The sequence below is a fragment of the Dufourea novaeangliae genome, unplaced genomic scaffold (genome assembly GCF_001272555.1).
Source record: "Dufourea novaeangliae isolate 0120121106 unplaced genomic scaffold, ASM127255v1 scaffold12, whole genome shotgun sequence".
NCBI classification, from domain to species: Eukaryota; Metazoa; Arthropoda; class Insecta; order Hymenoptera; family Halictidae; genus Dufourea; species Dufourea novaeangliae.
In genome coordinates, this window is record NW_015373886.1 from 1,358,240 (window position 1) to 1,374,707 (window position 16,468).

The following is a 16,468-nucleotide window of genomic DNA, read 5'->3' on the forward strand; positions in this document are numbered from 1 at the left end:
TTCACCAAAGGCGGAATAGAGTTTGCATATTGTGATTTCGTCAAAGGTGTTGTGGTTAATTTTGTGATTACTTTATCAAAAGTAATTTACGCAAAAATGGTAAATTTTCCTTTTCATGTGATTAGATTTAAACGGTGATTATAGTATTGATGTTTTAAATGAAATAGAAATTAAATTTTACGAAAGTGTTCAAATTCTTTTAGATGCAATTTATGTTATTGTTCAGTCGTCAAGGAAAGTTACGATTACAAAAGTGGTATGTGGCACACCCTGATAAATTAAAAAAAAAAATTACAAGAGAATTGATTACAACGATATTAGCACGAAAACCAAAAATGTCAAGTTTCCTAGAATGGAAGGATGTTAAGGTTGTCTATAAAAGGTATTTCATAATTTTATAATATTTTATTACTCAACCTACAATTTCATTTGCCTATTAAATTATTATAAAATTTCTTTTCTCATTAAGAAACATTAATAATTTTATTCTAGATATGCAAGTTTATATTTCTGTTGCGCAATAGAACAAAACGATAATGAATTACTCACCTTAGAAATTATACACCGTTATGTTGAATTATTGGATAAATATTTTGGAAGTGTAAGTATAAAATTGCTTACTTACTTATGATGAAGTAATTAATTAATTGTGAGTGCGAATAATTACAATAATTATTCAGTACATACACTGATTAAAATGGAGGTTAAATTGTGCTTTTCATATCTATCTTGCAAACATTGTTCTTAATAATCATATTGTTTTCTATGTGTTATTAGGTATGCGAGTTAGATATAATTTTCAATTTTGAAAAAGCATACTTTATCTTAGATGAACTATTGGTTGGTGGTGAAATTCAGGAGACTAGCAAAAAGAATGTGTTAAAAGCCATTGCAGCTCAGGATTTACTACAGGAGGTTAGTTATGGGGATGTACCCATTGAGTTGTGACTTGTTTATTTTTTCTAACGACTTCATGATTTTCATTTATTACTTTTTAGTAATACACATGAATCGTTTTAACTTTTAAGATATAAATTTTATTGACTTCCAATTATAGGAATGTCAGTAATTTTATAGTTTTTATTGCATTTGCATAATGTTTATTGTATATTACTTGTACCTGCAAGTCTGTTAGAACGATTCCCATAATAAGTTTAACTTTCAATAGTTGGTGTGTAATGTCCTTATCAAAGTAATTGAATCAACACTGTTCAAGAGGTACATATAAAAAATACAAAAACCCCTTGTATGATTTGTATATGTAGCATGTTTGTGGCCTATTTATTCTGGGTAGAATAATGCGGTATCAAGTGTGTAAAGAAAAGTGTCCTTTATATCAATCCATTTCATTTAACTTCACACATAATCAGTAATCTATTATTTATCAGAAAGGGAGGACTATTTGATGATTATAAATGAAACATTTACAGTAGTAGTTAATGGACTATTTAAAAAAGTAATACTGAAGGAGAAATAATATTATAAAGAAATTATTTTTATGATATAACAATGGCCACCGCATTATTTGAGTGCCTGGCAAAAATGGGTTGTAATGATACTTTGTTTATTAACAGTGTAATTATCTAAATTGCATGATTTGAATGTATCTCTTTTAAGTTATAATTTTGTAACAGCAATGTGTTATAGTTCTTTTTTTAAGTGGTCCTTTTCAATTTTATCTATTATATGTATTGTTGTTATATTTTCACAACATTTTTGTTTTCTTACGTAGTTTTGTTTTAATGTGTCTAAAATTTGTTTTAATATTTAACATTGTTACATATGAGGATTACTATTGTAATGCTTGATTTGGAAATCTATAATACATATTCTGTTATAAATAATATGTATATAGAGTGGTTAGTAATATTTTTAACTATTACTAGGCATAACTATGATTTATTTTTCTTTCGACATAATAAGATCGTGAAACCGTTATTAATATATTATTCATATATAATTAGATAAAATATTGTGTAGTCAGGAAAGCATGAAAAGTGACTGCTCATTCTTTCCAGTGATATTAAATGTAATATCCATACAAATAAAAGAATGTAGATATAATCTATATTTAATATATTGTAAATTGTAATTTTTTCTTGTAGCTAATGCTGTGTGCATAGAATGCTTATATGCTTATTCTTTTATTAATGTAAGTGGGCTTAAATGTGTTGTGAACTTTTATTTATGATGTTGTATGCAACAGCATATCTGTAGTAACAAAATTAAGTCTATACAAAATTGTTGCCATATTCTATTAATTTTGAATATTGTCATATCACACTGTGTTCAATATCACGACCTAGTTTACCAATTTGATAACAATGTAAAACTATTTCCACTTCAAAGTTCCTTCACAATTTAGGTGATTTAAACACAATAATTAATTGTGTATTTATTATATATTTTTCTAAGGAGTAAACTTTATGATGCGAGCTTATAACATTTTATAGTTATGATAAAAGCATTAAACTTCTTGGAATCTGTATACAACAAACGTGATGTATAGTATTGCTGATAATATTTACATTGCATAATATTAGTAACAAAGTTACTTTCTTATTTTCTTATTGTGCGCATATTCTAAAAGTAGATATTCCATTTTGCCAGTTTTTTATTATAATGTATATAATGGGAATATGTTTTATTTATCTATAGTATTTCACATGAAAAAATGTTTACATTCTGTGTTCCTTATATACATTAAACTATGGACATCATTAGCACATATAGCATAAATTATACAACCTCTAAGATAAGTAAATTTGCCAATACCAGTTCCTCTTATAAGTTTTTGCAACATTTTAAAATTATTTACATTATGTTTGCCATCATAGTTACACTTATTTTAAAGGATTGTATTTTACGATTTCAAATACCTTGAAAATATCTTATAACATAAAGGTTGGATGAGAAATACAAAAGTTCATATTACCAGTTTGATTTTATATAATATTCATAATGAGTATAATTTTATTATTATGTCCACTATTTGTGTCTATAACTTGTTAAAGTAATGGTTACTCACACTTGTAAGATGTATTACAATAACTTTTAATGTATACCAGTTAGATAGTTTAATAGCAGTATTCCTAAAATGTTTATAACTCAATACGAGGTATGAGAATAAAGTTTTGACAACATTTCATTTAAAAATTTTATTTTGAAAGTTGAACAGATAAAGGCCGTCACGTTCAAAATAGTCCCTTTGAGACTGTACATACACATGCATTTCAATGCCAGGGATCAAATAATCGTAACAGTTCTAGTAGTCACTTTCTGGGTGTCTATTTTAATTCTGGTATGTATGTCATAATAGTGGTGTGAGTATGTGATACTAGGTGTGAGAATAAAATTACAAGAATAATTTTATTTCTGTGAAAGTTACAACAATGTAAATAGTTACGTCCACTTTGACGGAAACAAAATTATTCTCGAAACTTCGTCACACTTCATATTATAATGCAGGTATTATGACAGATACCAATTTGTTACGATCAATGGATTTCCGACGCTGAAATGTATGTATACAGTCTCCAGGGGACTGCTTTAAAGGCGGTGGCTTGACATCTGTGTAATTTCCAAAGTAAAATTTTTAAATGAATTATTCTCGAAACTTTACTGTAACACCGCGTATGTCTAGTCACTGAAGATTTTATTTACTTCAGTTTTTTTAGAACACAGTACAATATTTTCTGATAGTGGAAAAGATATATTAATTAGTTCCTTTGTAATTTCAATTAAATAAAAATCTAATTCTTTTATATTGTCACAAATGGAAAAGCAGATAAAATGCTTGTTCTTTTGCGGTGATATTATTTGATCATCAGTTTTATTTTATTAAAAATTACGTTGAAAAAGTGTAATGCTATGGAAATGCTGTTGTTTATAGGTAGTTTTTGAGGTGTATGTATATATTTTAATGTTATAATAAATATTAATCATTGTCAATTATTTTGATGGTATAATTTTTATATAATGTTATTGATCATGATCCATAGAATAATTTTGCACAATATTTATAAGTTTTTATGATTCAAAAGTACGCTTGTATATCTCTTATTCTTTACGCATAATTTAATCGCATGAAAGTTATCTTTCTGTAAATTTAGAAAATTCACTTGTCTTGTGTTTATAAGACATTATTATAGAAAGTATATAAAAAAACAAAGAATACTTTTAATTGTAGGCATTTTTACACAAAGTCACACTTTGTTTTATAAATATAATAAATTATTATATATGTGTAATAATACTGAAATTGCATTCAGATGATGTTCAATGTTTGTCAGAACATCTTGTAATATTTTATGATTATTTATTTTTGAAATATATAGAGAGTATATTTAGCTTATATCTGTGTTAAATTATTATACTACATAACATGCTTCCAATTAGGCAAAATAATTACTCTCATTACTTGATACAAGTATTATATCTTGTCACAGTAGTTTCTATTGAATACAAGTTATCAACTTTTTCTGTATTATGCAAGGCTACTTTAAAATTTTTTTTCCATATTAAATTCAAGGGAGTATTTTAAATCTTTAATAATATTTATAGCTCGAATTGTATCATAAGGTATAAATATGAGTATAAGTTTTAAATGACTCTTTTGGTTAACTCCAAAGAACAATTGTTGATTAGAAAAAAGATTCTAATTTTTACTAATTAAAAAAGGAAAACCTATTGCAAAAAAAATGTGTGTACAATGTAGTACTATTACCACTTTTATTTACTTAATTTTATTCTAGTGTCAGTTCACACGTGATAACAAGGTATCTTGCATTATAAATGATTAATGCAACTTTTAATTCATGGAATGTAATGCTGCTTTGTAATCGATACTGTAAAATTTAATAGTAAGAGTTAGTTCAACATTATTGTTCCATAACTAAGGACACATCCAGAAATACACTAAAGATTAGCTAGAATATTTGTTTGTTTGTGGAAGGATGAAGCTGTGGAAGGTGCCCTGCGGGAGATAGGGCTTTTGTAGGTGCTGCATTCTTGCATGCCCTTCATGGCCAATGCGACAGCCCACATGAATCAAGATCCGGAGCAGGCTCACCCACTGCATGATGCCATCATACATCTCTACTTTTTCTATAGTTATTGAGCATCAATTTTTTATTTATCATTGACAACCCTAACAAATCTAGTATACAAACCAGTATATTTTTATATAGGCAATTGCTATGAGACATATATACAAAATATATACAAATATATATATAATATATATGTATATATATAATATATAGCTTATAGACACTCCTGTTAGTAGCAAGACTATTTCTCATTTTATCATTTAGCAGATAATAGTTACAATGTAGTTTAGTGCCGTACTGTGGCAATAAAGTTATGTGTATTTAGAAAGCCATTATTTCTGTGTGTGTACATATATATATAACACACAGAAATATTTAAATAGTGTTTACATAATTTTGCATTACGTAAGAAGTTATTTTCTCACATTTTGTATAGTTCTCTTCATATTTGTATACTTGAAACTATTTATTCTAGTATTTAATTAGAGGACACTTAAACGAATCACTTTTTGTATATGTGTATGTGTATATACATAAGCGGTGTCAATTTTTAATGTTAAAATTCTAACACGGTATAATAATACCCATAATAAATGTATACAAAGGAATTCTTACATAATCGTATATTCGCATTATATAATACCTTTTCCATGTAATTAACCCATTTTATGTATTTACTTCTATAATATCTGTGTTTTCAGGTTTTAATATGGTATTTTTTTTCAACTGTTTCTATCTTAAATAAACACACAACTAGGACTATTACTTGTTTAATGTTTGTTAGGAAGGTATTTCATTAAAGTTGGTCAAGTTTATGACACGAACACCCATTTAACAATAAGCGCAGAAACATTCTGTGCGTAGCATGCAACACAGATATTTCTTTGATTGATGCTTAAGCATTTCAAATGAGGCAATAAATGAATATGTGCTTTGTGCAGCTTTGTGTAACCATACAAGTATATACTGTTATATGAAAAGGGTTCAGTTCACCATTTGAAGCTGCATCAAGGAGATTACTTAATTACGAAGTAGGTATGTGTACACTTATATACATATTTTCATTATTGTATTTTTGAATTATATGAGAAAGTGCAGCATCAAAGAAATTGATCCCTCTTCATATACTTAAATGTATTGTTTTACTATGTATTTTAATTTAACAATTTGGATTATGTGTTTCAGGAGGAGACTCCACAAGGATTCTTTGAGGACCATGGTCTGGGATAATATTTTCTAGACAATTTATCAAACTTGACGTAAGTGGACTTACAATGACGCTCCAACATTCCAGACTTTTATTTACTATAAGTTATGTTTATTACAGTTAAGAGTATAGTACTGCAAAAATCCTAATTAATCAAAATTAATTTTTTCATTTACATTTCCGCCTATAATTAACAAATACAATTTATATGTAATTATAAATTCCTTCATTAACTCATTGAAATTTGTTTTTGAAATAATAGCAGTACTATGCAGCCTATATACATACGATATTCCATAGAAATATATTATTTAACCCTCTATAATTCATTATACCAATGAGTTTACTGTTAGTAATTTTACTATTTATTATTTATTCTTATGTAGTTTAATCCTTAGTTGTAGCAACTATTGATTACCGTTTTCCTAATGTTCTTGTGTGATATTACAGTAATCAGTAAAGATAAAGTCATTTAACATTCAAGAAACTAAAAATTTATTCATTTCGTTTAATTCGTTCATCATCTTTAAAATATTATCACTGTTACTTTTGCTATGTGAGGGTTAAACTATCTGTGAAATGTTAGAATTTGTATGTGTTACTTCAGTGTTAATATATTGTATTTCATTCAGAATTATGTTACTATAATGCAATATAATTTTCAAGTGGAACAAACTTTCATTTTTTTTAAAAAGAATTAATTTAATTATTATTTTGATTGTTACTTCTTCTGGACATATATAATATTACTTTTTCTTGAAAGATTTTTGTAATGTACATTTATACAAAAATCACCTGTCATTGATTAAGGGAACAATCAGAAGTTTGAATTTAACTTGATGATTTTTGTCTATGTGGATAAAGGCTTCAAATCTTCTAAGAACATAATTATTGTTTCACGCTATAAGTACGATTAAAAATACTAAAGTTAACATGTAGAGGGTCAAATAATGAATTTTCAACAATACTGTAACATTATATCTATGTTTTTTATGAGGTGCTTATCTGATCTTCATTTATTCAATTCCTTTGTGAAACCAAACTATACATAAATACAATATGATTTTGTCGTGCTTTATTATTTCTTAATCGGTAGTTATACTTTTATGTCTAATGTATAAAAATATAGTTGCTAACTTGAATGTTAGTATTTTGAAACATATTGCTCGACAACAGCACCGACATTCAAATACAAACACAATTAAAATTGAAAAAATTCTGTACTGTTCTTTCAAGAACGGTGCGTTAAAATAATAAAAATGCACGAAATGTATTTACAAATACATAGAAACAATTGAATTATTTGAAAACTAATTAACATTTAAAACATTTCATTTTTTTATGCCTCATACTTACTTGACAATTACTGGAATATTGAATAACAGAAGGGAACTGTAAAGAAATCTTTATTAGTAAAAAAAATTTTTTTTAATTATATGTTAATGATTCAGGAAAAAGAATTGAGTCTTCAGAAAAGAGTTATAATTTCATAGTTAATAAAATACTGGAGTAATTATGTTAATGTAACAGTAATAATGCCAATTTTCAAATCATACTTAATTCTATTACATCATAATTATTTCTATATACAGTTAATTATATCAATATCATCAGTCTGTAATTAAATCATACTAATTATATATAATGGAATGAAGTTTACAAATACTTTTTAGAAAAATCTGCAATGCAGTGTGAGAATATTATATTACATTTGACAATGAATTGAAAGGTAAACAAAATAGAAATTTTTCAAACAGCAGTTTCTTGATTTTATTATTACATGAACACAATTATTCTGTTACATGCATTGTTTGGTTCATTTACGTTTAGCTGTTGCTTGTTGTTATACATGAAAGTTGTTCTATATGAAAAAGAAAAAGGAATTGTGCAGATCGGACTGAATTATTTTAATCTTATTAATATAGATTCCAAAATCATCTGAGTCCCTTCAATCAAATTTATCATTATTAATCATTTCTTTTTTGTGCATAAACTTATTAGGAATATAATAGATTATAATGATACTGATGAATTAAATTAATTTACAAACCATTGGTGAAACTGTTATTTAAGATGATCGCATAAAACAATTTCTTTTACATTGTGTTTGTATGATTTATTTTGTCTATTTTTGAGTTACTATTCCAGTTTACTTTTTCAAACAACACATACCTATTTGTATAAAAGTTTTCTCATATCTTTCATAATATAGACTGATAAAATATGCAAGATGTAATTGGACTATATAGGTTCTTCAGAAACATATATGTGTTTAAATATTATTCACATGATTGCACACACTGTATACTGATTAATATTTTGAAGATTTTCTTCTACAATAACTAACATAAAAGTTGGAACAGTGCCATCTAATTATTTCAGTTTTCATCTTAAACACAGTTATAACATCATTAAATTACAACGAACAAATTAAAAAATATCTGAAACTGTTAGCTGTATTTCTGTGAATGAGTTTTGTTATTTTTTTTAATTTCTAACATAAAATATATCTACAGTTTATTTACATCATGCATATATTTAAATCGTGTGTAATGTATAAGCGGTATTAAATTTTGGACACGCTCGGCTATAAGAAAAATAGTTGAAAATATGCCGAATATTTGTACCCTGAGAAAGATAGTGGTGTAAATTAATTTTACTTGCTCCAACCAATCTTACGTATTGACTTAACCTGAAGCACTCTCATTCTCAGTGACTCGGTTGCGATAGTACTCGCCAAATGATTGCGCAATGTTTCATTTAATCGTTTTCTGTATTGAAGATTACCGATGATATCGATTTCGTTGAAATATTCATCACCAAGTTAGTTACGGAAATGTTCATGTTCCTGTTAATTGTCATTACCATAGCGAGGTATTTTTGCAACTTTTGATCGCGCTGATCATTGCTATGCGTTGCGGCGAAATAACGAAATCGATATTATGTATTAGGAGAAATTCACAGGAGGACAATAAGTTTAAAAGTGAAAAAAAAAAATATTATTCGTTGAATGTTCATATAGTGTTGATACAAGCTGATACGAGAGCGCGTGTTATACATATCTGAAAATATATATATATATATATTCGCTGTCCACTCATTTTCAGGCTGTTTTGTGAGAAATATCTTTTCAATTAGAGATACATACTTGTTTCAACGTCTGATTAAACAATTTGGTTTTGGCCTCAATAAGGCAGAAAAGCCTTGTATGTAAGCTTTTCTTGTACGATGACATTCCTTTCGCTTCCAAAGTTACGAGCTCAAGCGTTAACTGTTGAACTTAAGAACTGACGATTGGAAAGCCTTGTACTAATAATAGATTTTAAAAGTACGTTTTTAAAGTCTGAGGAAATTTTCAGTATTGCGTAAAATATCCGGGCGATATGCACTACACATGGATTAATAAGACGTCAGTTTGCAATTATTTGTTCGTTTAAAAATACGTTTCTTCAAATTGACGCAAGAAACAACGGGAAGTACAGATCAACGATTGTTATTTGTGTAATCTCGAAATCACGACGAACCATATTGCCTGGATAATTTCGTTTTTAATTTTAATTTGTGACGCGTGAACGTTGACACACGGACTCACCAAACGGAATATAGTTTTTAGGGACAAAGAGAAAGATGGCTATGTTTAGTTGAAGTATCACGTTTTAATTTACTTTTAAATATTTAGTAATGGTGCATTCAAAGCGTAACTGTTGCATTATCTTCTGCACTTTAAATACTTTCGTGTACGGTATAGTTTTCGGTACTTGCAACTCTCAGACAATTGTTCGTTCAGCGTGCAGTTGCACGCAGTACCATTGAAGTGTCTCGTGGACGACGCTAAATGCAGTTCCGTCACGCAATCAAAATTAGCAATTAAGTGTGCGAATTTGTTAGAGTCTGCGGTATAGCTTGTTATCAAACAGAATTAAGAACACTACCAATGTTAAGCGTATGAACGTATAATACGATAAGTATATGAATGTTGTATTGAAGACGATGCTTCGTGCTCCGTCCATAATAAACCATGTAATGCAAAAATAATATACTTTTTTTCTATGAAATTCTCTGTGTATGAAATGTAAAATTTTAGCGTGTCGTTACAGGATCGATGTAAGTACAATTTTCATCACTATTCAATTGTTCCGTTCTAAATAGGAAACAAAATTTTGTTTACTAAAATGATACTTTAATAGATAATTTCTAATATAGTTACGTATTTTAGAATATTTTTCAATAAGGAAAGATACAATTATATATAAAACATTAATTAGCACATTGGATGTTAAGTGATTTTCGTATGTTTCAGCCACAGCGTCGCAGTGAAATCTTCGCTATATGGAATAGGTATAGTACGTATAGAGTATAGAAGAATAAAATATTAACATGAAATTATCGAATCGGGCTACGTTATCATTAGACTGCGGATTCTTATGCATTTATAGAATATGCGATAGTTTGAAATTTAGTGTAGTAAAAAGTTTCAAAATATTTTTCACGTTTTCTTTTTATTTCGAACCTACTAGAATCCTTAATAGGGTAAATCAATTTTTCTCTGCGTCTACTTTCGAGAAATTATTCCATGCAATTCTATGTTTGCATAAACATCCGCAGTCTTATCATATCTTGCACATGCACTTCGTGGATGGTTACCGATTTATGTTACAATATCAGTAGTATCTAAAAGTAACAAATATTACAGATTACTCGAAGTGTTTTAATTAATGTTAATAGTCATCGACGAACACCCCCATGGCGTTATCAGAAAGTCGAGCGCCGGACATCGATGTCCCCCACGGCAGTTAATGAGTTTATTCTATGGAGTAAGATTTTTGTAGAACTCTTGTAGATACTTGTAGTAACTCTGGAAACTTCGTTTTCCAGAAACGAAGAAGAGCTTGAAAATAAGTTGATTCATCGTTTGAATTCAACTGTATCCTCTGATAACTTGTAGTTTTCTTATTTATTTATTCAAAGATTTTTACATTCGATTGTTCCACCACTAACATTCGATGTGCATGTTAGTGGTGGAAACACCACCGAGTTAACAGGTTATAATGTTATACTGTCGCATAGCAACGACTTTCATTTGTTATTAAATGTACATTTAACACGTTCCATGCACAGTCATTAGTGACCCATGATAAACTTTCTGTTCTGGCTATTTCACAATTTCACTGTCAACACAAACTGTGTAATATTCATCAATTCTACTTATTCAATAAAAGTTTTAGATTTCGTATACTGTATACTTTATATGTATATCGTACATTCTCATTGAAACGTTGACTGTCACAGTAAAAAAAACCGTACGTAGCCAGACACATTCTATTTCGTTTTTTAAGTCATAAATCGTTAAAAATATATGCGTTTGATTAATAAAGGTTGTTGGTATTGTTTGAAATTATGCTGCGATATTAATTTTACGCAAAAATTTTTGTGCAGTCAAAGTGTTAATAAAACTGGTATCTGCATTTTCATAATTAAAAATGGTGTAAGTAATAAGAACGTATTGCATTAAAAAACGTTTTATTTCTTTTTACGGTAAAAATTCATTGAATTTTAGAAATTTATTTATTAAGTTATTTTGCTCTTATTTTACCTATAAATAATGTTTAGTAACGAATATGTAGTTACGACATTTTTCTTTATCAATCGAAGTGATTTCGTTATGAATGGTTAATTGCATTACACGAGAAAGTAACAGGTATGTATATATATTATTTGTCAAAAAGGTTCCCAGCTTGGGGTCTTGAATATGTTACAATAGTCGCTTTTTCGAAACGTGTTAGTGTTTTACCAATTTCAGTTTTTATCACAGATAAAAGTATTTGTTATTTAATGGTATGCGAATATGAAGACAGATTATGTTCTTTTTTTAATTATGCTCTGATTGTACACGAAAGATACGTAATAGAAAGCGGAAGAGGAAAATTGGTTTTAGCAGGAAAAATAAAATGACGACGATGTAATGAAACGAAAGATTGGAAGTCGCATTTATGTCTTGTAGAATTATTAAATTCTGTAATATTTACAATTTTAACGTAATAATTAAATGTCTATAGAAGTTCTATTAAAATTTTAAATACGGCATTGAGAGTGTACAATAGCTAAATATGAAAGACCAAAGTTAGTCCGTATAATGGTAAGTATATAACATAATACGTTGTATTATTAATAAGAACGAAAGGTAGAATACTTACTCTTTTCCTTTTCGTTTAAAACAAAAATAAGGCAATACGTTTTTTGACCTTTTTACTAATATCCTTCGAAATGTATGCTCAAAGACAAAAATTATTTCAGAATTAGATATGTGAATATCGTATTGCAATTTCGGGAAAATTATTTTCTTTTAACTCTATATTGAATTGAAATTTTTATTTTTACATTTTGCTTAATCATAGGAACTGGCCCTTTCTTTTTTTTTTAATTTAAGAATTGCAAATTCTCTGTTTTCTCCAACGGTTTCGTTTTAATATCCACTCGCAGCGACAAACCGCAAGTTCAGTTAATCGATACGAGTGTCCTATATGTTTAATTTTGTAAACTAAGTTCCTGTCTGGACGTGTATTAAACTATTGAATGAAGCGAACAACACACACAACACACACTTCCGGCATTGAAAAAGACTATACACCCTATTGTCATGATTTTCATCATAAACGTCCATAGGACGCATTGTGAATGTACGTATTTCAAGGATTCGTAAAGCAATAGATGGACAACAATGACGTCGCAAATAACAGTATTTGGAAAAACGGAACGGCCATTCAGGTCCACGACGGAGTTCGCAGAAATCGTAGTCGTTACCCTTTTAGTTGAAGGATAAACATTTTTTATGGGACAGGTAATTTTGCAAGGTTTTGTGAACGTTGCGTTGGTTTTGTCTGATTAAAGCAATGTGAGTCAAGATTAAAATTTTTTCATTATCCAATTTTATCAACACTTACATGAGAAGTTCATTTATTACAGTCTAATGTAACTTGAAGTTCACCTATGTTCTTTTCCCTTATTGTTAATGTAAATTTGTAATTAATTGTGTTGACACTGAAACCTTTTTTTACGAAAATGAATACAGTGGTATATTTAGGTCACGTCACAGGTGAAATAATTTTTAACTTTATCACTTTAATTGCGATTGTATAATGTTCTTCGTTAACAAAACAAACTATGGAGTTGATTTTGTTATCTCTTATTTGAGATATTTAAGTGAGTGTCGAGGCAAATAAAATTTCTTATTTTATAATTACATTTACTACTAACTAAATAATATGATTTATTTCTAGCATGTATTCGAATTTAGAATATCCTTGTCTTTGGTATGTAGTTCTTTAATTTTCATATTTAAACATTTGTAGAGAAACAAAAGATGGAAAACACTTTTTCGATCTTTAATAGTCTGTCAATATATGTATACGATTATCATACTGTTCACATTCAAATCTATTAACTGTTTAACATCTCCAAATGAAATGGCAGAGGTACAGTTATTATTTGAGTATGTGACATTTATTTATAATTCCTGCCTTTTTACCTATGGTATTCTGTGCTAGAACTCCTAAAAAAATATCGAAACAACCATTTGTAGAATCAGAATTAATTGTGATTAGTAAAATATTTGAGCTTGAATTTGTCTAATACCGAAATTCGTAATTCGATAAAAAAATTTGACGAACATTATGAATTCGATTTTGTGGTATCTTCCTACAGCTCCATTTTGTATTATTCAAAAATTAATCAAAGCTCCCAGCGTCAATGGAATAATTATTTTCAATTATTCTATTAGCACACTGAGTTCACCAAAAAGAAAGAAAGATACCATTACTTTTTAATTGCATGAACTCCATTTACAATTCCGCATCCTAATCTAGCCACCAATGTGAATTTACATAAACGTACTTTCACAACTACATTAACATTTCCAGAAATTCGACGAGCAACTCCAAAATATTGCAACAGTGACGTGAACAATTCAGCCACGGTGAATTGCAGTTCTCTTTTAAAAAAATACCGTATGAAATGAAAGTACCCATTACTCCCGTTTGCAGTTCCAGCAATCGTATAATCAATTATGCAAAGTATTGAATAATGGAATGGCAAAAAAGGGCAAGTTCATTATTCCAATAAAGAGTTTCGAATAACGAGTAAAAAATAAGAAAAGTACTTCACCATTTTAAACCGTTTAAACGTGAAATTTCCAACTTTTAATAATTATTTAATTTCTATAACTGTTTGAAAGGTCAGGACAGCGCTCTTACAAGAGAACATCCCCAGAACGAAAAAATTTTGTTCATTTCAGCTGACATGCACTTTTTTATAATTATAGTGCGATGTTAAAATATTGTTATAACGATATTCTAATAATTCAAAGAAAAATTAAAAATTCTTGGAGAGTGAAGATTTTTGTTAACACTACAACTATCGTCGATGAACTGTATATATCTATTTCTATTGGTTTGATGAAACATGCCAAACTTTTGAAAATATACAAATTTGTAAAAGATCTGAGAAAACGCATTGTTGTAGCATTTAAATTATTGTTATACGAGTGTATTATTTAGTCATGTTGACTGCTTTTGTAGTCCTAGTGTTAAAAACCGCAAATAATACATTTTTTATGCACTCATATAATTTTACGTCAGAAACTGAGCAAATTTTGTTTCAAACATTCTTCGATACGACGATCAGTGTACACGCAATCGTAAAAAGTGTATCCCGAGAGGCGAACTTTGAGGGGCTATTTCACCCCTTTAAAAACTTTCTAAAAACAAAAACAAAAAAATACGCGTTTAATAGTTTTTAATTCACAAATTCATACCAGTTTGAACAAAACAAAAATTTTCGCTCTGGACGAGTTCCCTTGTTAGATACAGTAAATCCTCGATGAGTGTCCAAAGGCCCTTCGGCACTGACATGGAGAGATCGCCAGGTGTAACGCTGACTTTTTAATGAGGTTCAGCACAGTGATAGAGTCAATGATATTTCTTTCAGTCGCATATGGCCATTAGTTTATGAAATATGTAATGTTCAGTGCCGATGAGTCTTCGACCATTTATCTTCACTACATGTCATTATTCGAATAAAATTCTGCCCAACTCCTATCTAGATATAGTCATTTCTAGAAGCATCGAAGCTCGAAATAAAGAAAACTTCACGAAAGCCATCGATTGTTAACCGACTGGTCGTCATCGTCATCGTCCAAGAGAACAAGGTTGCCCGGCGAGCGTATCGTCGCGAAATGGCTGGTGGTGCACGTACGAAAACGTCGTCGCGTCGCCGCGTTGCGCGGGAGGAGCGTCGAGGGGCCGCGCGTCGATGCGCGCGACTAGACGGCGTCGACTCGTCGTCGTCGCTTTGACGTCGCGGTCGTCGAGGCAAGTTGAGAGCGGTCTCGAAACGTGTACGGGTTACGTGGGTGCTTTTTCTCCCTGTCATCGTCCGTTACTGGTGCGCACCGTTTCGAGCAAACCTTGTTTCCCTCTGGCCTGGTGGAAGAGAGCAGCTAGTTCCCGCGAGTCTCGACAGATATTTCGCAGCCGTATGGCGTGTACGAGACGAGAAACCGAGGGACCGTGCAGTCCGCTCTCGTGAGTGGGTAACAACAGCGCGGGGTGGAGTAGCGCCGTCGTTGCGCTCGAACTGGGCGCCCGAGACTACGGGAGGTCGCGAGGCGACGCGCACCGTCCCGACGTCGCTGACGGAGGCAATGATACCGGATCACGATACCGCAGTGCCCTGGTCATTCCACTGGACCACCTAAAAGAGAATGTAACAAAAAATTCCTCCAGCGTGAAAGTGTCAGGAAACGTGGACTATTGGGACCCAATCGACAACCATGTCAACCTGCATGACGAACAAACTAAAGAAATTGTGTACACAGTTCAACGGAAAGTTTCGCGTAACTTGACCTAACTGTTCCCCGTTTACGTATAGTTTTACAGTGCAGTTCGAGAGTAACAAGAACGAAAAAATTGTCCATAGTTGGTCACGAAGAGGATCAGAAAGAGGACAACAACACGGGGAAGGGAAATCCTAACTCGGAGGGATTATCCCGCGGGTTTACGGTGCGCGCGGGGCTCTCCCGTGGTTAAGCCCCCAGCTGGCCCCGTGCGTGACACCCGGCACTGGACGTTCAGTGGTGACGAAAGGGGCTGATGTCAGTGCGGCCACTCGGCGCCCGCTCCGTGGGCTCGGATGCGCGAACGCGACACCCGCATCG

At 30.5% G+C, this 16,468-nt stretch overlaps 1 protein-coding gene across 1 annotated transcript; it reads left to right on the plus strand.

Annotated features, from left to right (window-relative positions):
- On the plus strand, window positions 1–6,354 carry LOC107194490 (AP-1 complex subunit sigma-2). The gene is made up of 5 exons (XM_015584135.1): window positions 1–99; window positions 204–382; window positions 493–601; window positions 778–915; window positions 6,237–6,354. Exons 1-5 carry the CDS (start codon window positions 97–99, stop codon window positions 6,279–6,281), a joined length of 474 nt encoding a protein of 157 aa, XP_015439621.1. The 5' UTR covers window positions 1–96; the 3' UTR covers window positions 6,282–6,354.
- Window positions 6,355–16,468: the final 10,114 nt, after the last annotated feature.

Bases quoted from the DNA above. Each gene is read 5' to 3' on its own strand.
- LOC107194490 (XM_015584135.1), top strand. The intron at 383-492 runs GTATTTCATAAT...ATTTTATTCTAG, and splicing joins GTTAAGGTTGTCTATAAAAG to ATATGCAAGTTTATATTTCT. The intron at 602-777 runs GTAAGTATAAAA...ATGTGTTATTAG, and splicing joins TGGATAAATATTTTGGAAGT to GTATGCGAGTTAGATATAAT.